General features: G+C 35.5%; 3 protein-coding genes across 6 annotated transcripts in view; 2 read left to right on the plus strand and 1 right to left on the minus strand.

Moving 5' to 3' along the window:
• Positions 1-2,591: 2,591 nt before the first annotated feature.
• LOC109104289 (isocitrate dehydrogenase [NAD] subunit gamma, mitochondrial-like) lies at positions 2,592-10,909 on the minus strand. The gene is made up of 14 exons (XM_042713216.1): positions 10,783-10,909; positions 10,329-10,376; positions 10,093-10,104; positions 9,884-9,981; positions 9,682-9,797; positions 9,523-9,583; positions 9,182-9,314; positions 8,135-8,268; positions 7,927-8,029; positions 7,669-7,815; positions 6,399-6,493; positions 6,125-6,185; positions 3,756-3,885; positions 2,592-3,551 (listed from the first exon to the last, which is right to left on the minus strand). Exons 1-13 carry the CDS (start codon positions 10,861-10,863, stop codon positions 3,784-3,786), a joined length of 1,191 nt encoding a protein of 396 aa, XP_042569150.1. The 5' UTR covers positions 10,864-10,909; the 3' UTR covers positions 2,592-3,551; positions 3,756-3,783.
• Positions 10,910-11,235: 326 nt separating this feature from the next.
• LOC109103856 (protein FAM3A-like) lies at positions 11,236-18,360 on the plus strand. The gene is made up of 10 exons (XM_042713217.1): positions 11,236-11,505; positions 11,926-11,976; positions 12,066-12,173; positions 14,152-14,175; positions 14,267-14,390; positions 14,734-14,792; positions 14,878-14,928; positions 15,030-15,114; positions 15,260-15,386; positions 17,568-18,360. Exons 2-10 carry the CDS (start codon positions 11,964-11,966, stop codon positions 17,664-17,666), a joined length of 690 nt encoding a protein of 229 aa, XP_042569151.1. The 5' UTR covers positions 11,236-11,505; positions 11,926-11,963; the 3' UTR covers positions 17,667-18,360.
• Positions 18,361-19,624: 1,264 nt separating this feature from the next.
• Positions 19,625-27,522, plus strand: part of LOC109104288 (serine/threonine-protein kinase WNK3-like) — a 48,141-nt gene continuing 40,243 nt past the window's right edge. For 3 of the 4 annotated variants that reach the window (XR_006153313.1, XM_042713218.1, XM_042713219.1), the window contains exon 1: positions 19,626-20,111. The gene's annotated coding sequence lies outside the window, so the exon portion shown is untranslated. Of the gene's footprint in view, positions 20,112-27,522 lie in introns of all 4 variants that reach the window. The other variant, XM_042713220.1, reaches the window with a different exon arrangement.

Consider the following 27,522-nt stretch of genomic DNA (forward strand, 5'->3'; position numbering starts at 1 on the left):
GGCTGTAGTTAAAAGAACAGCAGTGAATGCAGCTGCTCTTTGACGGCTCATGTGATGGATTCCCCCTTTAAATGTGTTGTGCTCCCTAAAAACCTGCTGGATATAAACTTAAGGGAGTGGGGGAGGTCACACATTTACATAATTGATGGTATGATTCCAGCACTCAGAGGAAATTAGTTGTAATATGTCAGTAAACCTAAACCATGAATGATGCGACAAGAGCTAAGGCTGATGTTAAATTACAGATAGCCCTTAAAGAAGGAAAGGTTAATAAGTCAGTCTCAGACTATATGGTTCAAGCAAGAACAGAGGCATCTGCTGTAAATTTAAAGAGAATTTCCTATTTTTCCTACTGTAGCACGTCTTTTGTGTTGATTATCTAAAATACATAAATATATACATATAGAAAAATTTGAAGACATTAACGAATTGTCCTGACAACTGATAATTATACAGTAGAGTAAAATTAGCTAAAGTTAAAGGAGTAGTTCACCTAAAAATGCTAATTTAATCAGCCTCAGGCTATCCGACAGTTTGTTTCTTTATCAGAACTTTAGCATTATATTACTGGCTCACCAATGGATCCACTCCAGTAAATGGGTGCCGTCAGAATGAGAGTCCTCTATCCATAATATTGCTTTCTCCAATATCTAAAAACAGCTTTAAATGAATATTTGTTGGATTTTGATGTGAGAGGACAACATGGACTTTTTCACTGGGAATAAGGAATAAGCATTATTATGGGTTATGGACTGGTATTATTGCCAGAAGTTAAAGTTTTAAAACATATTCATGATGGATTTGTTCTTTATAAACATGCAGCTTTTCACTTCACAAGACGTTAATTGATGGACTTAAGTCAAGTGATGCAATGCTACATTTCTCTGATTCTGTTCCGATCAGATATGTTATCAGATATCTGTTCTGGTTTATTTTTGGGTAAAGTCTTCCTTTAAGCCACCTCTATTTCATAATTGCTTAAATAATTAAGTACAAATAAATGTGTTCTGGGCTTGATACATTTCTTGTTCATAACATCTTTGTTCATGAATCTCCATCTATGTGCACTTGTGAATCTGACAAGTACACAGCAATATCCAATAAGATTTACTGCCTCAAGACCTGGACAGCTTACACTCATGAAGAGATCAATGACTTCCAAGTTATATCAGAAAAATTCTCAAACAAGATACGTGGCGTCTGTGTGCAATCCAAAAAAATTCTCAAGTAGTGAGAACATGACCATGATTAAAAAACTAACACATATAAGAATGGAAATTCAGGACTGACCTCAGCCTCATTAGAACATTGTGGCACATATTCAAATAAACTGTTCAAGTGAGACAATGCAAAAATTGACATAAAATCACATTTTTCTTTGGAGGAATGTGTCAAACATAATTTATTTTGTTATATATTGACTGACTCCATGTACGTAATCCTGCATATTACAAGACTAACCAACAAACAAATAAACAGGTAGACATGATGAAACAACTCAACATTGACTGTAAAACATAAACATCCAAGACTTTTTACATCACCTTTATAAATCTCTCTTTTCTGATATTGACAGCTTTTTACAAGCCATCTCACTCCCATTGTCTCTCATTAGAAACATATGATGCACAAGGCTACAGAATATTTAACCAAATCATACAGTCCTTGACATGTAGTTCATAGAAATGCATAATCTCCAACAAATAACATTCCACATATTTTCAACAACTGCTATATTTTGTTAGCGATCGCTAGGCTGTTGAACAGCAGTGGGAAATTACTATTTCTTCTGACTCATGTTAATGGAAATTATATTTCCATTTAGGATTCCTAATATTATTTTATAAGATTTGAGTCTGTCCCTTGGGTTTCCCTCTCAGAACAGCAAGCTATTTTTTCCACACAGAAAGGTCCAGCTGTAAACAATCAAAAATTTTGATGTCAGTGAGACTGTCAACTTGTCAGATTATTTGGAAGAGAGCACACGCAGTTTTATAGCCGAGAATCAATCTGAACAGACTTTAATGGTTCCAATCAATGCTGCTGCCACACAGATGTAGTGTATTTATCTATGATTTGTTGCCCTCTAGTGCCCAGACTCACACTTGATACATCAATCCTTTAGGCAGCATGTTGTCCTGTAAGTAATGAAATCTGCAGGAAAACTGTATTCTCCAAATATTTTTTTTTCTTGGTTCAGAGTCAAACAGAACATTCGGCAATGGCCCCGAAAAAGAGATAATGCTTCAACTGGAGTGTTGATATTTTCTTGTCACCAGTGCTTCCTTGGACCCTGTTTGCGAATATTATATTAAGTGTACTGCCAAATGTCCTGCTCCCGAAAGCCCCAACACTAGACATTTTGAATACATCCCTTATCTAAGACACAGATGCAACTCTTTAGCTCAGTGAAAGAAGATTCCAAGATTTCAACTTGGCATTTGAGATGTGAGAAACTGAAATGTATAAATGTGCATTATGGGACACATTATTATTAGACACATCCAATATGTCCAATTTCTCAGGCTGTGTTCAATTTTAAGTTGCCAGTGATTGTACCAGGTTAAGATGACAAAACAATAAGCAAGACATTTTAAAGAGGAAAAACATTTTATTCATTATGTCTCTGGATTACCAGTGAGCCATTAAGGATTTGTGCAACAGTCTAGATTTTAACTCCTTTCAGCAGTGGTTCTCAACCAGGAAATGACTTGGATGACTTAAAATGGTTTAAATTTAAACTTTAATTTAATTGCAAAAGTGTGATTTCTAGACCTGGAAAAGCCATGTATTCATATATTTTATATAGAAGCCTTGGAGTCAAAAAGGTTGAGAACCACTGCTTTACAATATTATAATTATGCTAATCAAAGAAACTGCATGACCTGATGGAAAATGTACATGTTTAACTCAAAAGATGACAGTGTCAGATCCAGACTTAATCACATGCTGTTAAGCACTGCATATCAAAAAACAATACAGGAACATAAAGATCCAAACTAACTGATGCAACATGAGACCAACATTAAGTATTGGTATCCATAATATGAAGTCCATTTAAACACCCAACTGTTTAAAGCAGATAAACAAGTAAAATGCTGTAGTTCCTACAAGTATAATTATGTAAATGGACAGTTGGAGATTTGTTCAGGGTCATTAAAGTAAACACAAAAGGTATAACCCCAAAATGAATATGCTGTGCTTGAGGATAACATGGTAAGAATGGATAAAACGTGGAATGCAACGGAGCAGCAGAAACACAAATCCAACGCAAGACCCTCATCATAAATACTGTATTAGCATAACATTAATATAATATTTTAGATACAATATGATAAGTCTAAAAACACTGCAGTTCCCATGGAAAGACCACTATGCCCAAGAAACAGCACAATCACAATGCTGAAGTATGTTGTATTTCATGTGATACCATCTCCACCTCTGATCCTCATAAAGGCTGCTGGATTCAAGAATAAATCTCTCGTCTCAAGTGAAAGCAGCGTTACTGAAACCTAAAATGAAGTGCAGATGTCCTTAAGAAGCTGATGTGTCTGAAAGTGAAATGGAGGGGAAAAGATATTAGTGAAAGCCAGAACTGCATCGAAAATCACAGACATAACAAAGAAAACTTAGATGGATGTGACATATTACAAGAAAAAGTTAAAACATTTAACAGCCCTACCAAACAGGAAATGGCATTTACAATAACTCAGGCTAAGTGGCAAAAGAGATCATGTGGAAATAGTGCTCAGTACCAAAGTGGTGGAGTGATGCTGACTCGCTTTAGATCTCAGTGGTGAGGGGGCCGCCGCTCTGGATGATCCTCATGATAGACTGAACCACTTCTGAGGTAGTGCCCTGACCTCCAATGTCAGCTGTGTGCAACTGCAACGGGAAACATTGCAGAAATTATGACACATATGACAAAACATAAACTGAGCAACAAACATGTGGACTCTTCTGAAAATGGTTTGATTCTGATAGTTAAAACTGTAAAAAATACTACTCTGGAACTAAGAACTTAATGTAGAAATACAAGCAATATTCATAAAGGATTGTATACAATATTTTTACACTGTACAGTACAATTTAAAAAAAGAATAATGGTGGGGGGGGGGGGTCACCTAAATGCCATGTAATATTTTGGAGTTTAATTTCAAGCAAATATACTTTACAGTTGAAAAGACTGGAGTTAATTTTTTAATACTTTCATTTATCAAAAATGCATTAAATTGATCAAAAGTGACACTTATAATGTTACAAAATATTTCTATTTCAAATGCTGTTCTTTTGAAACTTCTATTAAACAAAGAATCTTAAAAAAAATGTATTGCTGCTGAAAATTCAGCTTGGTCATCACAGGAATAAAGTACATTTTTCAAATATATTAAAATAGAAAACCGTTGTTTGTATTCATTTACGTATTACTATTACAAAATAATAATAATAATAATAATAATATTTCACAATATTACAGTTTTAACTGTATTTATGATCAAATAAATGCAGCCCTGGTGAGCATAAGAGACTTCTTTCAAAGATGTGTAAAAAATCTTATTGACCCCAATCTTTTGAACACTAAGGTAAGTGTATTACGATATATACATTCATATAAAATGAATTGTGCTGTCAATTGATAAATATAAAAAAAAAATCACTAATTAATTGCAGATTTTTTTCTGAAATTAATTAGGATTAATCCCACCTAACATTAAAGTTTTTCAATATACTTTTATAATGCAATAATTTCACATTCAATCTTCAAATTAATGTAGAAATAACAAAATATATTATTAATATTTGTTTAATGGCATTTTTTATGACTGAAGGCAAGTATCACTGAAACCAATACTACCGATGTCTCTAGGAAATTGTTTTTTTCCCCTAATATTTAACCATTGACTATAGCCATTCAACATTACAGTATAATTGAGAGCTATTCATTTTAACATTCATTAGACTTAAAAAAACAACAACAACTAATTTAAAATAATCTTCAAATAAACCCATTATAATAACTGTCATTTTTAGCTACCTGTGCACTTCAGCAAGTAGGAAATATACAGAAATTGAATAAAGTTATCAAACACTAAATTCTGAATTAAATATAGATGAATCTTTAAAGCTCTTTTTTTCTTTGATTAGCAGTCATCACAGCAGCTGGGTTATTGGGTTATTAGGTTATTTTGGCTGCTTTAAGAGCCGCCACTACTGAACATGACGTGGATCTGACACGCATCATATTTTCTCACAACGCTTTACTTTTTCGGACCCACTTCAGTTCTTAAAGTCTCTACTACGGAGCTGACAAGATGAATCCGGTGTGTTAGATGAGGGAGACAGTGCTGGACTGCTCCAGGACAGTTTTGAAAACCACTGCATTTCAGAGTCATGTTCTTAAATGTGACTTATATATAACAAATATTTACATGCATAGTTTTAAGATAGCTTTAATTGCCTTTTTGGTAACTTAATGATTTAACTGACGACATAACTTTGACATTGCATGCACGTAGTTTCTTCCACTCTTTGATATAAATTGATAAAGGTTACAGTGTGCACCGCCGCATTTGTGCGTGACATTGAAGAGCATGTGTTATGAGCACAGTATAACAGCTGAGAGGACAGGGAAAAAATAATTTTCATGACATGTGGCCTGACAACATCTCATCTGACAACAGTTCACTGTTGTTCTGCTGAAGCTCCCTCATCACCTGTACCTTTTCCGTGCTCGTTTGACTAGCGCCTGGCACTGAGGTCTGAAAAGTCTCCTGTTTAATGTGATCGCAAAGACATTCTGCATCTAAATAAACACAATTATTGTCAAGAAAATGAGACAGAAGCAGCAGTTGTGAGTGGGGAGGCCAACCCTAGCTCAAAACATTTAACTAGAAAAAGGCACTAAAAATTACTCATTAATACAAAGAGTTCTTTTATGCACAAATTTAAATAATGCCAAGAATGCCTGAGTCTAACTGGTGCCTTGATGGGCAGGTATTCATACCTGACAACACTCTTATTCGCCAAAGCCAGTTGTGATCTAAAACCTGCTTTACAATATGTGCTAGACCAACCCTAAAATGTGGACAGGGTTTATAAATTAGAGAGTGTGAGTATGACTGACCCTGGTCTCATTCATGGTGGTGAGAATCGCACCTCGGATCATGTTGGCATAGTCATGAAGTCTGAAAAAGAAAAGAAGAAGCCACTGCTTATAAAAATCATATATTATGCATTGAACTAGAGTAATATTGATAAAACACAAAAAACACAGAAAAAAAAACAAACAAAAAAAACAACACAAAAACAAAAAAATAAAACAACAGCAAAAACAGCAAAATTACCATCACAAGAGCTGACACATAAAATAACACATGAGCTCCTCATTCATCACTTACTTGAGATGATCTAACATGAGGCAGCTGGCAAGCAGCATGGCAGTGGGGTTGGCGATGTTCCTGTTGGCTATGCTCTTTCCTGTATTCCTGGTGGCCTGTCATTCAAATGTCACGCAAAATTAGTATTTCAGTTTCACTGGAACAGCTCAATTTCAATAGAGAAACCGCATATATATTGCATGTAGAACAAGAAAACATATCTTTCTTTTTAAGTAGACTGAGTTAACTTAAGAACATCATAAACTCTGGCTTATGAATATTAATAATAGTAAACTTTTTAATGTTTCAAAGTCTTTTTTTGTTTTTAAAATGCTCACCAAGGCTGCATTTATTCGACCAAAAATACAGTAAAAACAGAAATATTGTGAAAGAACTGTGACAATTTTAAAGAACAGTTTTCTGTGTTTATGTATAATAATATATAAGTGGACGCTAGACACATTAAGCAAAGGCCTAATAGGTTTTACATAGCTGGCTATTTTTATTATTCAAACTGTGGCCTAGTGTTGCACTGTATACGGAACTAAAAAGCTATTGTGATACCTTGCTTTTAAAAACACCACGATTCCTAATTTTCCTCACTAATCTTTTCTTTAATAAGTATCTATGTATGAATGTTTAATTCATACATTGAAGACCATGCTCTGCTTCACTTTTATATTTTGATTATTTATTCAATTTCTGTTTTATCTCTTACTTGAATGCAACTGTTAGACCTACTACACCTAAAAACACTGCTTATTTCATTTCAGTCTTTGTTTAATTGTATTCATCCTTTTGTTTGTTACTTGCATCTATGTCCTTATTAATAACAGATAAAATAACAAAAATGACTGTATCATGATATAAACTGTTATCATAAAACAAAACTACTCATATTGTGAAATTTTGGCGACACATTAACTTTATCACCATCTGTTTGAGTTTGACGGGCCAATTTTGCTCAGTACCAACTGTCTAATTTGGCTTTATCCTTTTAGCTAACTTACCAATGTTCCAAAAATCTTTGTTTAGCTGTGGGCTCGGCTGTATCATAGACTGGTAGTTGCTCACCATAGGCCTGTGGTGGCACTGGCATGTGATTCTTTCTTTCCTTTTAGTCAGGTATCATATCGAAGTCAAAATTTTGGCATCGTGACAACACTACTGTGGCCGAAGCTAATAAAACAATAATAAATCTAAAAATATAAGAATTATTGTGGGGGGAAGTTTTTTAACTTGAGCAGGTTAGGATTGTGCTAATTGCCTCTGTCTTTTCCTTCAGACCAACCGTTTCAAACACAGCGTAGTCTCGCCCGTAGTTGGCACCAGGAACAAGACCGGGTCCACCAACCAGCCCTGCACACACATTGCTGACCACATTTCCATAGAGATTAGGCATCAGCATGACATCAAACTGTTGGGGCTTGGAAACAAGCTGAAAGAACATAACCACATTAAATATAGTAATGAGCATTTTTGCTTTCTCATATCACATGAAAACTGTCTGTCAGTGATTTGTTTGATTATTTGTGCATGAGTACTTCACCTGCATGGTGGTGTTGTCTACAATCATACTATCAAACTCAATGTCTGGGTATCCAGAGGCCACCTCCTTACAGCACTGCAAGAACAGCCCATCTGCCAGCTTCCTGTTAGGAGAACAGAGTGAAAACACGTTGTGTGACCAGTGACATTTTCTGCTGTCATACAAATGTGATTTGATAGTACAGATGACAAGCAGTACACTAACTGACATGATGTTAGCCTTGTGGACAGCCGTGACCCTGCGGCGACCTTTCTCTCGGGCCAGTTTGAAGGCATAGTCAGCGATGCGGAGGGAGTTGTTCCGTGTGATGATTTTTAGAGACTCCACAACTCCTGGTACACTCTGAAACACAAAGGAAATTATGAGTATTTATTATCATTTTAGGGTATAGACAAAAAAAAAAACACATCAAATGGATAGAACAAAAACAAGATTTTACACAGAAAACTCTCACATGCATTGAACTATATGAACACATAATGAAATATGTCATTTATACTGATATAATATATACTATAGAACAATTACATAATATATATAATAGAATTTCTATAGAATATAGATTGTCCTAAATGACATTTTATATATTTTAATATTCTTCCATGATGAAAAAAAATATTCAAAATGATGAACATGTTTTATTATACACTACTGTTCAATAGATTGGGGTCAGTATGTTTTTTTTGTTTTTTTTTTGGCATTCAATGATCAAAAATGACATTTATAGGCATTTATTTATATTATAAAATATTTCTATTTTAAATTAAACCTGTTCTTTTGAATTTTCTATTCAAAGAATTTTGATTTCCATAAAAATGTAAGCAGCATAACTTTGTTTGTTTCAGCACATTGATAATAATAATAAGAAGAAAAGTTTCTTGAGCAACAAATCAGCATATTAGAATTATTTCTGAAGGATCATTTGATGCTGAAGACTGGAGTTATAGCTGCTAAAAAATTCAGCTTTGCCATCAAAAGAAAAAAATTACACTTATTTTAAATTGTTATATTTTACAATATTACTGTTTGATCAAAATAAGAGACTTTTCAAAAACATTAAAAAAATCGTACAGACCCCAAACCTTTCAACTTATGTATTTTTCTTTTGTACTTATGTGTAATAGAATAATACATTTTAATATCTTCATTGATGAATTCACACATACATGTCAACCTTCTGTATATAAGGGAAAATGTGCGAGAAACAGGCAGAGCTGTGTGAAAGTCTGTTGAGTGGGTGCGGAAAAATTCTGACCTCATGCTCCAGACTGCTGTACTCGCCCTCTGTGTTTTCTCTAATGATGATGATATCGATGTTTTTGTGACGCGTCTGGACTCCAGGAAGTGACTGGCAGTGCATCATATTGGCAAACAAATCTAGACTCGTGCTGAGAGAGAGAGATTGACAGCTGTGCTGACTGCTGAGAGCGAGTGGTGGTCAATTGGCCTAGACACACAGTCAAGGGCAGGAGGCCAAATCTGAGGCACTCAACTGAACTCAAACTGAGGGGCCCAACTATTTTAACACTTTCAAAGCAGCATAATGGAGCTGGTATAAACAGAATAACTGTGTAATCATTTGTCTTTCAGGCTCACCGTAGAAGATTGTTTCGTGACTTGTGGTTTGGGGGCATTGTGTGGTTGGTCTCAATGTTTCCTGGAACAAAATATGCAAAAACCAATTTTGTTATCTAAAATCTCATTAAAAACAGAGGGGAAAAAAATACATTCAACTAACTAGCTGGATGTACAGACCCTTAAGAGCAACTCCATTGCGCCGAATGGCCATAATGGCATTGTTGATGTCGTCCTCACTGGTAGATGAAGAATTTACATGCACCACCTCAAAATCCACAGGAACACAGCTGAACCTACGATTCAACAGGAAAATCTTCATGTGGCAATGCATTAGTATAAGCCACTATTTATATTTGTGCAAAGTATTGATTTGACAAACCTGAAGAGCTCCCGCACATGGTTAAGCAGTTCTGGTCCAATCCCATCTCCAGGAATCAATGCTACAGTATGCCGGCCTCCATACTTGGCGGGAGGCGGCTGCGAATAAGCATAATGAATAAATATTCAGTGCATATCTTACACGTGCGTGATAATCATGGAAATAACTGAGGTATCTGACAGCATGCTTTTATGTTACTCCATACTTACTATGATTTGTCCCTTCAAGACAGACGAAGGCCAAAGGTGAAGAATTTAAAAAAATAAAAATAAAATCACAGTTAGTGATAGAGAATTAGGAACCGCAATTAATTAATGTCTTTCTTCCTTAAGCACATGTAAGACAGTTTTTTTTTCTTCTGCTCAATAGTACAATAAAGATAGATAGATAGATAGATAGATAGAAGTATACAGACAGAAAGGCATTATTAGCTGCAGAAACCCACTGTGTATGTAGGTTTTCCTCTTTGACTGTTAACTGCTGCGCCAAAGACCTACAAAAACAGACCCATTAAGCATCACACGTCAGAGTACGCCTCACATCACTGCTGTTTCCAAACCTAGTGCGCTGCCTACTTAGACAGCAACATCTGACGCCTAGAATGCCAAAAATGTTGTCTACGTTGGCAGCTCACTACGATTTGAAACACTGCCGATCACTGAAATCATCCTGTAACATCATGACATGTAATTTTAACTATAAATGAACAAATGTGTAAGTGCACTGACTGCGCTTAAGTGCATGTATAATGCGCAATAATACTAAACTACTGTTTAGCTAGCTCTGACCTTGTCTTACTGAAATGTCACGCTAATTTGCCGCGTTGATAAGCAATCTCGTTTTATTTTTTTGCATTAACAAGGTGTCTCTGGACATACTGTGTAAATAAAATGCCTTGCCTTTGCTGTATTTCCCAAATGCCTTCCCAAGATTGGTTTTAAAGCTTTAGTAAGAGCGGCCATCATGACAGTAGTATGCATGTGCGTTATATTCCGGACTAAACACCGACCGGTGGAGAAAGGTTCCGGACCAACGTTACGTTCTTTTAAATAAGTCTTTAAAATTACTTTAAATATTATATTAATTACTTAACCACTGAAAGATTTACACTCATACATATTTTTACCTTTAAACATGTCGTTCTGCTATAATGTCTTAAACCTACATCATTAAAAAGGTATAGTACTGTACACATCAGTTTTACTTGCATACTAATCTTTGTTTATATAAATAATACCATTTTGGCCGGATCATGTGTAATTGCATTTAAACTACATAAACATTTGGAGCCTAAGAGATGATATTTGCATAATGGGTGACCACAAGAATCACGTGCTCATAATTTGCACCCTGTTTGCACCCAGAGCGGAAAGAGTGTCATTGCGATCGGTGTATTGGAAACATATGCACGCTTCTAGAGGACGCCGAACAAGGATATTTCTTTATTACGGCGTTGTATGCTCGTTAAATGTTCGTTATATTTGTTGCCGATTAATTTAGTCGACAGTGTTTTTAAGATGAACGTGCTGCACTGAACGCGATTAGATTAATTGTGACAGAGTCAAACCACAAGAGAGAGTTTGTTTCACAATCCTGCTGCACAGGGTCACTGTAGGTTACAGGTTAGACGTATTTCTATTTTAAAATACATGTGTGTAACGTGTGTTCCGATTCCATGACTGTGATTCGATTTCCAAATAGTTTGCTTGTTTAAAATAAGTAGACTGTAGTATGAAGCTGGTTTCTATTCCAGGGAGGGTTGCTTCCCAACTGACTAACAGCTCTAATGTCATTTAAGTGGGTAGTGGTTAAAACAATATATATTTAAAACATATTAGCCAGTAAATTAAAAATAAAATATCAAGCAGAAATGGGCATCAAGCTTGCTTTAAAGTATGTTTAAAACTTTGGTTGAGATACATTTCCTGAATGACAGGTTACTCAAACTAATTTCTTTAGAATGTCTTATACTCTGTTCGTGATTAACTTTATCATAAATCTCGCTGCTTTACGAACTTAATGTTCTCATTTACTTCAAACAGAATTTTATTTGCTGACCAGATTTTGTCATCTGTCTGCCATGAGGTTTGCAGGTCTGTGCATTTCAATGCTTCTCATGTATTAGTGAAGTTTCTTCTTACAATGGCTTTCAAATGCAATTTCTTTCCTCTGTATTCTCCAGTGGCACTGCGTGCTATTGTTTTGGCACTTCTGTTGGGCTTTACCTGGCTTCTAGCAAATTCTATGCTAGGAAGAGATGGGAACTCCTTTATGCGGATGCTATTTAGTGGTAAGAATGTTACATGTATTAGTGGATGTATTGGTGGCCGACCGCTGTTGTTTTAGTATCATTCAGATTCTTTATATTTTCCATTTTCATTTTAATTCTAGTTAATGTTTTAGTAAGTCAGTTGTTTATATATATATAAAGAGAGAGAGAGAGGGGCTTAACAATATCTTTATTAAATGATTTTTCTTCCTTAATATACAAAATTTTTTACAAAAACAGACAATTACACCTCCAAAAAAAACATTTCTGCAAATTCAAAATCAACATTTCATTTTCTCCAGTTTTACAAAGAACTCCTACCACTGACCAAATTTTAGAAAACATTACAATATCGTTGACCAATTTATAATATTTATACTTACTTCTAGCAGTTATCATCCCTTTTATTACCATCTCAGAATTTATTGGACCCATACCCAACATTTTTTTTTTCTAGTTTTCCATAAAGACATCTAAGCTGTCCTCCTTTCCTGAAAAAAATTATTTCGGACCACTTACAAACTTCTGAAAAGAAAATGTTTCTCCAAACTTTGTAAAACATCGTGTTAAATCAAAAAGTCCCTTCAACCTAAAAGAATCAATAAATAAATGATTTATCGTTTCTTCAATCCCACAAACTGTGCACTCTTTCCCCACTGCTGGATTCAGGTGTGCCACGTGTCTGTTTCGTAGCTATAGCCCCGAACATTGATCTCCACTGCAAGTCTGCCGTATGCTTCTCAATCTGCAAATTACACAAAGACCTCCAGCATGCCTTAAAGTTTGTCCTAGACACATCTGACCACCTCCAAGTCTTTACTCCTCTTAGCACATTCTGATGAGTGACTGTTACTCATACAGTTCGTTCTTCTTAATGTCCTGAAAAACTCCCAACTCGGGGTACTCAAATGATAAGACTGAATGTCCAGCCTCCTCGTTCTCTTCCTGTACAACAGCAGAAGCTTTAATGGGTGGAGATGTATAGTCCCCATGCCAATCCTGTGACAGTGCTTCTCTACAGGCACCTGGTAGAACTGCTCACACCTCCTCCATTATTCTTCTCAGAAACCACAGAGATCAAAACCCAGCAACGCTCTTCATTGTCTCAGCTGTTTTCCAGCCATCACCACTTCTTAGATCTCCCAGCTTGGTATACCCAGCCTTCACAAAACAGCTTTCCACAGATTTATATGATAAAATCTTTGTTCTTATTAATGGATTCTGGAAGAGCAAAAGCAACATTAATCCATCCAACATTCTCTTCATACAACAGTCTCTTTTTCTGCTTGTAATCGAAAGGCATTTATGCGGCTTCATACATCTGTCATACTTTACCTTCCTTCATGCACTGGTAGATAAAGTGCAGGACCAGGCATACATTTCTTTTGTGCTTCCAACTCACAAAACATTCATTGAACCATAATCAACATCAAACATTCTTTTGTCCATTTCATCAATCTCATTCTCTAAGTCTTTCACATTTCTCTTCATAGTAGCAGTATGTTGACAAAAAAAAACTTTAATCTGTGCTTTTTCCACCTCCCACCATTGAGTCAGATTTTCAAAATAAAAATCTCCAAATTTCCCAAAAATGACAAAATATCCATAAATCCCCCCTCACCGTGACACCTCTCCCACTTCAAACCATAAATAAGGTGTATTAGAAAGATTGTAATAATATTTTTCAAAATTACTGTTGTTACTGTATTTTTGATCAGATAAATGCAGCCTTGCACTTTTTTTAAAAAAAAAAACATTAAAAAAATAAAAAAATCATAATTATTCCAAACTTTTGACCAGTAGTGTATAGAATTGAATGATAGTAAATGACACAAGCATAATAATTGCTGCAATAAAATATATTACATTCAGTCAAATAAAAAAGAAATGCAGAATATCTACCATGGTGATATAATTGGTTGACCACTAGGTTATAAAATACAATATAATATCAATCTCAGTGGCTTGATGTTCATTCACAATGTTTTATCATTCATAGGTGAACAAGAAGAGCCCACTCCAGGTAAAATGACTTTGCATTAGAAACATGAATTTTTCCACAAGAAACATTCAAGCAATCTAATCATTCAATGAAATGACCTGCTGTTTTGCAGAACCACGACCACGCAAGTACAAATGTGGCCTGTCAGCACCGTGTCCCCCCAAACATCTGGCGTTCCGGCTGGTCTCCGGTGCTGCCAATGTCATCGGCCCCAAAATCTGTCTGGAGGATAAAATGCAAGTCGCCTGACCTTTTCGCTGCTGCTTTGGTCTCTTTAATAAGCTTGCACGAACACCACTGCACACTAAGCTCTGCATGCAACTTCCCTCCCTATTTCTTGTTCTGTCTCTGCTGGTATTCATCATATCGTCTTTGTTTTCCTCATGGCCATCACTACCAGACTCATAATCTTACTGGGGAGCATGATGCAAGTAGGCGATGGTTTCTCTTTCCATGCCTATCTTTTGTTCATATTCCATTTTCTCATCCTCCCTTAACTTACGCCAAAGAATTAAGTGTCTTTCTAATAAAAATGTTGTTTTGAGATGCTTATTGACTTTTGTTTGTTTGGTCTCACAGCCTTGTCAGCAGTGCTAAAAACAATGTTGGCAGAGGGCTCAATATTGCCTTAGTAAATGGTAAGTCTCTCATGCTTTTGTACAGATATATTTTTGCATGTGTTGTGTATGCATTGTTGATGACAACTCAATTTCCATTTCTCAGGGGTTAATGGAGATGTTTTGGAAATAAAAACATTTGATATGTGGGCAGGAGGTGAGATGACCCTTGGAGTGATGTATTACTTTGGTTAAGTGCTGTTTTCTCATGAAAGTGGTCCATCAGATCTTAAAACGAATGTTCTCTCTCTGCTACAGATGTTTCAGAGCTGCTGAAGTTTCTTCGGCCACTCCATGAAGGAACGCTAGTATTTGTCGCTTCTTTTGATGACCCGGGCACCAAGTAAGAGTGTATTTATTTCTGCACTCTACTTTTAAACCCAGATTAATGTTCTTCTGTGATTTAATTGCTCCTAAACCGAGAGCATATCAGGGGCTCTTTTTCTCCATTGTTTCTTGGATTTACTTATTGTTAAACCCATTCACAGGTTAAATGATGAGGCTCGAAAGCTGTTTATGGAGCTGGGGAGCACAGCAGCAAAGGAACTGAGCTCAAGGGATAGCTGGGTGTTTATTGGAGCCAAAGGAATAGAAAATAAGAGCCCATTTGAACAGGTAGGATTTATGGGAAGAAATATGCTTTTTTTTTTTCAATGCAAGCTCAATTTTAAAGACCTCTTATTGTGGAAATCAAGTTTTTAACATTGTTTAGATGTCTGTATGGTGTTTTTAAGACAAACCAAATTCATCAGTCAACACCATTGCTACCAAAGACTGTCTCAAATGCATTTCAAAACAGCTCGTTTCCTACCGCCACAAACATGTATCCAATCCCATCAACCTGTGCATAAAATCCATTCTTATCAAAAACACAAGCCAAAGGTAAGATGCATAAAACACAAGAAACACATTATTAGCTGATTGATAACATAGTCAAGCCAAAGGCTATTAATATCATGCACCGTTATGTGTCCTTTCAACATAAACACACTACTAGACAGTTAATGATCACATCTAGTTAACATTTATAATTAATATTCGGCTGAAATGTTGTAAGAACATGTAACAGAATGATGTGTTTGAAGAGAATAAAAATAATATATTATTGATTAATTACAGCGGTGACGTTCTACAATGTTGTCCATAGTCATGTCACCGGAAATTAAGTAATCACTGTCCCAATGTGCAGTGAGTCAGGGTACTTACCAGTGACCAAATTTGTGTACACGATATACTGATTCATGAACTCAGGCGCAAGGGAGCTGATTGAGACACACCCCGGAGAGCTACCATCCTGTAGATTTCAGCTCAACCACAAACAAACACACACAAACCAGCTAATCAAGTTGTTTAGGGTTACTTGACAATTACAGGCAGGGTGGGAACTGAAGTCAGGACAGTAGCTCTTCAGGAGTAGGGTTGTATATCCCTGGGGCCTGTACCATGAAGCCGGTTTAGCTGGCTAGCCAGGTAGGTTTCAGTGAAGTTTGTGCCAACTCTGGGTCTTTGGCACCAAGTGTTTTGGCTTTTAGTCATTGTGTTCATCATCATAGTAACGTACGCTCCACAGCTAACCTGCTCTGCAGCAGGTTATGTTCTGGTTTAGAGATCTCAAACTGAAATTTGACTAATCCGCTTCAAGCAAAGTGCCACATCTATGATACAAAGTCACTCCGCCAGTTTCTCTTGCTCCACAGTAAATGTCACTACATAGTAAAACATTTTTAAACATAAAATCATCTGGCTTTCAGTGATGATTAATTATTATAATAATTTTATGACTTATTTATTAAGTTTATTAATAGTTTATTACTTAATCCATTACATGAGCTATTTTAGTTTAATAAGCGTTATTAAGCTTTTATTTTAATAATTTTTTTTATATAATTTAATATAATTTTGAATTTCATTTAAATATATACAATATATATGCAATATAAATATGAATCATTAGATAAAGCTTTAAAGGTCTACATATGAGCTTAGATTTTTGAGTCTCTGTATACCTGTTTTTTAGGGGTGTAATGGTACACAGAACTCACGGTTTGGTACGTACCTTGGTTTTGGGATCATGGTTCAATATGAGTTTGGTTCAAGCCATTTAAAGGCAAGAAGAAATTATTCATTTTAATGATCAAAGATGAGTTTTAAGGGATAACATTTGTATGTATGTATGTGTATGTATATATATGTATATTTTTAAATATAACTAATATATATATATATATATATATATATATATATATATATATATATATATATATATATATATATCAACCTCCCCCCGAGACCATCATGACCTCATGAAATACACCAAAATGCTAATTTTTCTGCGAGTACTGAACTTAAACCCCAATCAAAGCCATCTCCTTAAAAAAATAAAAAAAATAAAAAAAAAAACTTGAAACTTGGCACTGCGTACTGATGTGATTTGCTCTTGTATAATAAATTGCTTTTAATATTCCTCATTTGCAAGTCGCTTTGGATTAAAACGTTTTGCTAAATGTTTTAATCACATTAATTGCTGTGTTTCTTTAAAGCAAAAATGGCAGATAAAAAGCCTTGTAATGTCTCATTTCATTTTAGCCCATGTACAATTAATATCTAGGTGATTTGTGCACATTTGAGAGCATTGAGAACCTTTTACTCCAAATAGAGCTGTTCACTGATGTTTTGGAAAGCTGAGCAACAGTAAAAAGTGGGGGTAGAGTTTAGCTATCGGTGCATTTTTAAGGGTTAATAATTTACTATTTTGATTTCTTAAAGCAGCTCAAGACTCTTTTCTCTTTCTTTCAGCGAGTGAAGAACAGTAAAAGTAGTAATAAATATGAAGGCTGGCCTGAGTCTCTGGAGATGGATGGCTGCATTCCTCTGCGTGCTCCTTTAGAAACTTAAGGCCTCATGGGGAGGTTTGAACTGTAGAAAAATTTCAAACACGAGGATCAAGGAGCACTACGTATGATCACAATTCAGCTACCTAAAAATTTTACTCATTGGATGGTTCGAAGAGGATTTTCCCTCCAGAGCCGTCTGCTTCAAGGTGAAGGAAAAAACTTAAATGAAAATATAACTGGAAGTCTTGTGGTCTGGTGGAATTATAATTGTTGTGATTGCAGAAAGAAGTGTTTTTATGAAGAAAAAAAGAGTAAATCTTTTTTTAACAATATTTAAATATTAAGTTTAGAAAGATTATATATAGTTTAGAATGTTAAATTCATACTGTATAAAATCTGTGCCTAGTGGTTACTTTGAAGGATGGCATTTATATGCATTTACATTCAAAGACAGATTATTACATACGCATTAAAGAATGTCCAGAGAGTCCATTAAGAATTGTCAGCTATTTCTAATCCATGATTGTAATAAGATCAGTGTCATGAGACTCGATCTCAATTAAGTTGCACCACTCTTCTTCCATGTGTAGTTTTTGTTCATCGTAAAATGATGCACTGATGAAATGTACTGTATAGACAACCTTTGATAGAAATCAACCAAATATCCAGGTTATTCATGTAGGACAGCCTTTTTTTGGGGGGATTACTTTTAATCTTGTATCATAATAAACTCTCACAGATGTTTGATCAACATATTGGTTGGTTGTGTGAAATGTACTATTTTTGCAGCCACCGAAACGCATGTGTTTTTGGCGAATTATGTAGTTTGTTCCGAAGGAAGTGACTTGTTCACGTGCACACAGTAAAGCTATTTACAGAAGCTCGTGTTGTCAGCGAATTTAAATCACCCAAACAAGCACCATGGACAGCGGCATTACTGTTCTGATACACTAGAGGGCAGCAGAGAATGAAGAATTTGAAATGGAACCGATAATGACAGTTTGTATACGATTATAAATTATTTTAAACTTTTATTAATTTAATTAGTTTTATAAACAATATTATTCCTTAAAACCAACTAGTACCTATTTTTATGTCGGTCCTTTTTGTTTTTAATGACTAAGAAATCCAATTAGCGATTAGTAGGCTATGTTTTTTAGTTTGTATACTACACATTTGGGTGAGATATAAGCACGCATTCCAGTGATAACTACTGTAGGCCTAGTATCTATTAAATTAGTCACTAGTATTATTACATTTTCAGTATTGCTCATTTACAAGACACTTTCTCAATAGTCTATTCAATTATTCGGTTATTGGTGGTAAAATGCAAATTATGACAATTATATGGGGGTCTGTGAATCACATATTAACACTTCAGACTACGTACCTATTCCAGACTTACAAGTACTTTTAATAGTTTTATTTAGATCTATCTATATATCTGTCTGTCTATCAAAAAAAACATTTATATATATATATATATATATATATATATATATATATATATATATATATATATATATATATATATATTATATATATATTTTAGTAAAGCGTCATTAAATAGTCTGTATGATGAAACAAAAATAGTTGGTATGGAAAATAACTGCTAGTATTTGGAGATATCCTTAACTAGCAAGAAAAAAAGTTGGAGATATCCTTGTTTAACATGAGTACATCTCAGACATTAATTTATTCATTGTACCATAGTCCTGCTTTATTATCATATTGAAATATTGCTTTGAGTAGCTGGCTAATTAGCATACGAACACAAATAAAACATTTGTTGCCTTAGTTAGGCTATATAATGTCTTTTGATTTATAGACTACATCACGCATATTACATTAAATACGTATTTTCATAATTAAGGCTACATGAATTGTCAAGTGATATTATAGGATCGGGCTATGAATAGAAAAACCGGAACAAATTATTTATCCTAATAACTGACAACCCTATTAAAATGTAAATCAGTCATATCAGAATGCCCAAATCTCATTGTTTAATCAGACATTTACTGGGACAATGCGCGACCTCGCGTGGTCAGACAGAGGCGGCGGCGCGCATAGTTGGAGCACGCGGTACGAGCGAGCGCGCGTCTCTTTAACCGAAAAAGGAGAAATGATTGTGCGCCGCGGCGACGGACGTTGCTCTGTAAATTATGTAAAATAACACATATGTGAATACGCTGACGCTACATTCACCGGCGGAAAGGTGTGCTGATAATATCGCGGAAAGGAAGAGCAATATGTTTTTTAACAGATGATGATGTGTCCAGGCGGATTTGCAGGATTTTACGACGCCGCTCGAACAAGAGAACCAAACGCTCGTCTAAGAAAAGGAGTAACGTTTACGTTAAACACTGGCAACCTTACACGACAAATTACGCTTATATCCAACGAGAAACTGATGAACTGTTGAGTCTTTGATATAAATTGGAGCAAGCGAGACCTTTCGACAAGCTGCTTCTGTTTGAATAACGACAGAGGATGCAGCACACCGGTGAGGACCATTTGACTATTGTGCTAAATAATCATTAGCTCTTGAGATTCAGAGGACTTGTCTTTACAGATATAAATTGTTAAATAAAACACACCTTTAGGTTGCTGTATATGTCTTTCTGACATACAGGAATCCCAGGCAAAACATAGCTTGGATGCTAACACAACACGGTGGTGCTGAAATAGATGTTTGCAATGGACGAGACAAGCAATATATGATATTTAGTCTTCTTTTTACATCTGATTCCGATGAGGTTTCTGCTATTGATACTGTCTTTTATATTCTTCATCCGTCTTGCTAACCGAATCAGTGTAAATGAAGACTGAATGTGCAGCTCAGACGGGCGTTTGCTCTCTCATCTGTCTGTATTATGTGCTGCCGTTGACAGATTTTCTTATGCATATTGTCAATTTATCTACTGATGGTGCTTCAGTTTGCAAGTTACAACCTCATAACACACGTTTGTGTGTTTTTGTGGCTGCCATGTCTTCTGTTGCTATGTGTTTTTAACTCAAGGCACTGGCCGCTTTTGGTCAGTGAAGTGGCTAGTAGTTGGTGCGTGTAGTAGTTGCCTTTATACCTATCTTTCTTTGGGGCTTTGTTTAAATAGTTGTATGTTTTAGGGGATGTTATATGGGTCAGAGACTAATAAGGATGTCTGAGATGATGAAACGGAAAATTTTAGTTAAAAGTGGCAGGTTCTTTGAAAATGGTTGGTGTCAGTTTCTACAAATGTTTTGATTTATGGACTTTAAAGATGTTGAGTTGTTTAATCAACAAATAAATTGGTCAAAACATGGTACTTGCATCTAGAATAAATGTGACGATTCTTTTTTTCGTAATAGTTAAATTAAGTAATTTAGTAATTTTCTTTAATACAAATCATGAATTTAGTCAAATATCAAGTGGGTTTACCTAGTTTTACTACATTTGAGCCAACCTGATTTGACCTGCCTTTTCATAAAGTCAAAGTATGTGATTTAAAGAAAAAAAAAAAAAAACACTTCGAAAGTCAGTTATCAGGGTCTAAAGCTTTACTGTTTTATGTTGTGACATGACATCACCGTTATGCCACCTAGGCATTTTTGAATGTTCATCTTGAAAGAGGTGTGATCCCATTTTTTGTTTGTTTGTTTGTTTGTTTTTTTATTTGTATTTTTTTTTTTACTGACCCCAAACTTTTGAACATTAGTGTATGCAACTTTGTGTATCAGTGTGATCTATGCTGATGGGGAGTAAGCAGTGATTAAGTTTAAAAAATCCCTCAGTTTCAGTGGTAATCTGACCCATATTGTATGAAAGGATAAATCAAGAGAAGTTTACTTTAGACATAAACCTCAAAAGCACAGTAGTAAGCTACTTATTATGTATAATCCATCGTTCATCATGGCAAGCTTTAATTTACCCTGTCCCACCTAGATTACGAATGATTAGACTGAACGAAGAGAAGGTAGTATTAGGCAGTATCTAGTCTCTTTTCTGGTTCACTGTGTACCCTACCCTCTGTGACCATAGTGACACTCACTTTCACAAGCTTGACCTAGATTGGACAAAAGTGTTTTTTGTGTGTTGTTCTTGATGTTACTTAATGGGATGAGGAGGTCAAACTTTATACCTTCAACTCAAGCTGTCACTTTGCTGTAATCGACACCCTGATATATTGCAAGCACCAGATTTCATTTATTAACATATTCAGTCTTGATGATGTACTTGGTCAGACCTTATTTTGCTTTAAAAAGAGTGCTTTGTATGTTGAGTTATGTTTAGAAAGACTTTGAATTAATGGCCGTTATTATTGTGAATCATAACACAACCCGCCTTTCCTAGAAATATCTAAGAAGACTGTGGTTGAGGAATGAGTACAGATGTGATTGGTTAAAAAGATATTCAATTGTGACCGCAAATTATCCAGCCTACTTATGGACATAAGTGCCTAAAGCAAGTGAAAAGATTTGTAATCTCAAATTATACATTTGATAATTTTTGCCTTTAGGATCAGAATGAAATTACGAAGAACGGATGATCATAGTGAGACCTTTCTTGTGCTGCGAACTGCCCATTTCATCTCAGGATGAACTTGCACTTAACTCTGTTGCAATCTAAGCGTTAAATTATGTAGATAGCTCAGAAATCCAAGACAGACACCACATGTCTGAGGGTCCAGTTTAAAATGACTTTTTGTTGTTATTTACACTTCCTGACACTTTAAAACAAAAATTAACAGTTTGCCCAAAAATTAAAAGTCAGATCATTCTGACAAACACAAAAGAAAGTGTTTTGAAGAATGTTTCAACTGTTTTTGTCCATACAATGCAAGTCAGGGGGTTTAAAATAATGGAGACATGAAAGTGAATGAATTTTCATTTTTGGGTGAACTGTCTCTTTAAGACTGTGGTTATCAACCTTTTTGACTTCAAATCCTCCCTAATTTGATATTTACCTCTGGTGCTTTGGTTTTAATAAAAACAAATAAACGCTAAATATGATGGCAGTTTGAGGTTGTACATATATTTTTTAGCAATTAGTTAAAATTGTTAATGTAATTAAATATAATTAATTGTAAGACTAAATGGTGTGACACACCAAGCCATCTCCAAACATTGGGTCGACATTGAGCGTCAGTCAGCTGAGTTTTTTTGCGGTGTGTTCCACACTGTTGTTACTAATTGGAACCCTGTCTTGGCCAATTCATCATGTTTAAAATGTTTCGGGCTGTTGGTAAAACACATCACTTTGATTTTGGCACGCACATGCTGTTATAGTTTTATGTTGTCTTACCTGAGCATTCCAGTACGAGTATATTTTCATACCGACACGGTTGTCTGGACTGAAGAAAGTGATCAACATGATTCATATTCAAAATGGCAAGCTAGCACTGTTTTGTTTATGGTTTGTATAGTCGCAGTCTGAGTTTTGTTTTCTCATTTTGAATGGTGAATGTAGACTACTGCCATCTGCTGAAATAGATAGACATTTAATTTATCTCGAGCTGGTAGTTTGCTGAACTAGACGTGATAGTTGTCTGTTAGCTGTGTTCGTATGTGACTTTTTAGCCCAGGCAACAACATAGTCAGATTTCGGCACAGTTACTTGTTTGTTGTAGGTTTGGGATGTCACAGCCTTTATTCAATCCCCCCTGGAAGTTTACTGAGGCCCCCTAGTGGGCCCCAGCTCCCTGGTTGAGAACAACTGCTTTAAGATTGAACTAAATTGAAGTTGGATTATGATGTCTTTGCATTGTTGACAAAAAGCGCTCTATTTACTTTGCACAATTTATTTACAATTGAAACAATGTCTGACACTTTGATTTATCTTTTATTGTTTTATTTATTGCTTTGGATGATCTCATCATACTCTGCTCCACACGTCTTCCACTCCCACATGGCCAAACTTCAGTTGGTTTTGTTGTGGTGGAATTTTGTCTATTGTCACTGCTGTCACTCACACTCACTCCAGCACATATTTTAACACGGGAAAATCTCCCCAACTCTTTTTGTGCGTGTGCGCAACCCCCTTCTCCTTTATCTTTCTCTCTCGTTCTCATTCACACACATTTTTCCCACCCATTTCAACACGAACCCCCCTCCTTATCTGTCTCCCCCTGCCCCCCCGCCCCATTTTATCCACACTTTTTCATCTAGATTCATCATAGCTCAACCCCCCCAAACCCTTCTGTCTGCCCCCTCGCTAAACACACACATATACACACACACTACGTTCCCTGGCTCCCTCTTTGTCTGCCTCAGTAAATCAGCAGAGCCTGCTCAGTTCCAGGGGATTAATGTGTGTATGCCAGTGAAGAGAGCAATGAAAAAACTGGGAGAGGCAGAGGACTCGATTTTTGTGTAGCGCCTGTTCTGTTTGGAGTTTCAGAGCTCTGTGGGAGCGGACAACATAGCGAGTGTGTGAGAGAGAGAAAGTGCTTTAACAACACAGTGCACTGATTAGCTGTACCATTGTTGAAGAAGAGCTGGGGTATGGCATGATAGTGATATCAGATACATTTAAGAAGATCCTGTCTAATGTGAGCTGCAGTTGATGCACTTTAAAAGCCTGTAAACCCACCTAGAGAAAGTGTTTACATATTTCAAAGAGGATTAAATCACAGACACTGATTTTCAAATTAGGGATACATCTGGGTGAGGCTGAACACCGTATGGCATGATTAATCCCACATGCTCCACTGACAGATGAGAATGTAGAATAACAGAGCTGATGTAGCAAACTAAACATCATCAGAGGTGACTGGGCTTGTCATATTCAGGTTTTCCCAAAGCATTGTATGCTAGATTACACAGGCAAGTTAAGGCTACCCTGATGAATCTCTGCCTCCAGTTTTTTTGTATATATGAAATGCTGCATAAAAGTCATGCTAAAATATGCATCTGTGACCCGCCTCATCTCCTAGTGACAGAAGCAGCTCTGATTGTGCTTTGGGTTTGTGTGAATGAAGTGCAGAATCAGTGCAGCCCTAAAATGCATAGCTGTAATGGAGCAGTGATGCACAGAAATTCTTTACACACTTTTCACTGAAATATACTGATTTTATACTAACCTTCAAAAGTTCGGCGTCATTCATAATTTTAAAAAAAAAAAATACTTTTATTCAGCAGTGATGTATAAAACTGATAAAAAGTGACAGTAAAGACATTTATAATGTTGCAAACGGTTTATTTTAAATTAATATTGTTATTCTAAAGTTTCTGTTTATCAAAACTGCAAAAGAATGTGTCATGGTTTCCACAAAATATTAAACAGACAAAGCAATTTAACAGATTTTCTGAAGGATCATGTGACACTGAAGAATAGACTATTCTATTTTTTAAATAAAATAATTCTGTTTATCCTTCAAGTGGCATTACTCCCATATTGTTTGTGATCAACTTTTAAAATATTGGATATTATATCTAAATACATAAGCACATTTTACCCTATAAAATGCTTCACAGTCCATACCAGTGTTCCCATTTTTGTTCAAATATTTGGCCTATATGTTTACCTTTTTTTTTTTTTTTTTTTTTTTTTTTTTTATTAGAAACAATTGACTTGTCAGTTGACTCTTCAGGTGTAGTCATTGTTGAGTTTCGCTCCTGTCTGTCACACATCACAATTGAAAGTCAATCCTCTTAATAAATACAAATGTGTACTGACTGTTTGAATGTGCCTAACCATATTAAGCTCTCTTAAACAAGACTGACAACCATATTCTGCTGATGTGGGAATGAAGCCATAGATGCAATAAAGGAATATCTGATCGTGACATGATCTGAATCCTGTGTGTCAGAAGTGAGTTTGGGAAAGTGAGAGAGAGTGTGTGAGTGATGTGCCTGATGTTCTGTATTCACTCGGTATGTGGTTTTCACGGGAACTCCTAGCCCTTAGGGCACAGGCAAATACATTTGCGTTTAAAACAGCACTTCCTCCTCTCATGGGTTGTTGATGTCACTGCTTCATGCCCTTTTATATTTCAACAGTCAGATCTCTCATTAATTTACATTTTATTGCAATGTAGTAGCCCAATACTAGATTACTGCAACTCCCTTTCTTGTCAATCAAGTGAATCATCAGAACCATTGTATGTGAGAAATAAAATCTAAAGCCTTTCAGTTGTTACCCTACCCAGCATGCCATTCATGTCATTATCATTGTAAGAATGGAGGGATTGTGAAGGTTAGGAGGAGTGGTTCATGTCAGCTAGTACAACTAGTCTAATGTGAATGTAGCCTGCTTACTTTTGCACTTCAAATGCCTTTCCATATTTTACGTTTGCATTTGTGTGTGTGTGTGTGCGTGTGTGTCGTGTTGGTGGGGGGGTTCTAATCTTTCAGTTTGCTTTTTACTTTTATCTCATCTGCAGATGGTTTTTAGATGAACCAGAGCTGCCAGCTAAACTTGCATTTCAAGATATTTTTCTCAGGAAATCCATAAGTACAAAAGCAAAACATAAAGAGATCTATCAGTGATGTTTCTTGCAAAAACAAAATTGAACTACTTGAACTATTGGACAATAGAAACTTAATGCTATTTCACTTCAGTAACAACAGGAAAAAAATGGCTAACCTCAGTTTTAATATCTGTGAGATTCAGAGGAGCATCTTTTTCCACCTCTTATTCCACCACAGTTATAATTAATGTTATAATTAGCTTGTTGTTTGTAGCAAACTAACCTGATGGATGTGGCCTGCCAGAAGACAGATGGGCATGACAAGAGGAGAGCTGAAGATAATGATGTCACTAGAGAGAAAAAGAGAGAGATTGAGTTTGTGATAGGAGGGACAAGCAGGTTTTATGGGTCAAAGGGAGCATTGAATCTTGTGAGAGGCCGTGTCAGGTGTTGCGGTATCTGAATAGACCCGGAGAGCACAACTAGGAGAACAATGAAGATTCACTGTAAACTCACTGTAAACATGAGAAGCTGTAATGCTCCCCATCTGGGGGCAATACTGCTGGCTACAATTAATAATCTGTTTTTACTTCATATGATCCCTTAGCGATGATCTGTGGTGGTCACTCTTGATCATTCTGTATCTACTCTACCTTTGAATTATTTAACTCTAAAGGGCCTTTATGCCATCATTCATTATTAATCAATCACAACCTGCTGTATTGCTTTAGTTGTTTAATGGCTAATATTTATTGGCACTTTTTTAGATTTGTTATGCACTAGGTACCCGTCATGCTTCTGGATGGCTTGATTACTGGATTAATCAGTTACATTCCACTGTGTTTGAGGGCACTTGTTTAGAATATAGATGGGCTACTAATCACCTTAATGGATTTATTTATTCTCAAGTTATTCTAAGTGCCCTTAGCAATATGCACATTTGAATAGTTTTTAGTGACAGTTTGTGAACAGGTACATTTTTTTTTTCTGCAGGCCCAGTGCTATAGACTTTAAACAGTGGCTCAAAGTCTTACCCACTTTTAATGATGCACAATCCTGATCGTATTGTGGTGTCCATAAAAATAAGGGAAAAAAAGCAGAACTGATAATCAGCAATAATAATAATAATAATAATAAATGTTTCTTGAGCACCAAATCTGCATATTGGAATGCTTTATGAAAGATCATATTACACCAAACTCTGAAGTAATGACTGCTGAAAATTTAGCTTTGGCATTTTAAAATATATTTTTTTAAATTCTAATAATATTTCATAATGACTACTTTTTTTAATATAAAAAACACACTAAAATAAAAATAATATAAAAAAAAAAAAATAAATATAATGAAAAAAAATAGACTCTTTCTGTGACTATTTTTTTAAAGGTGCTGTAAGTAAGATTTTGACTCTATTAAAGCATAAAAATACCATAATATGTTTGCAGATATTTAAGAAACATGCTAAGTTAACATACTTGTTTATCTGGAAAAACAATGCTACAGTCAGTTATTCTCCTTTAAAAATGT

Source organism: Cyprinus carpio, chromosome A23 (assembly GCF_018340385.1).
Source record: "Cyprinus carpio isolate SPL01 chromosome A23, ASM1834038v1, whole genome shotgun sequence".
Classification (NCBI taxonomy): domain Eukaryota; kingdom Metazoa; phylum Chordata; class Actinopteri; order Cypriniformes; family Cyprinidae; genus Cyprinus; species Cyprinus carpio.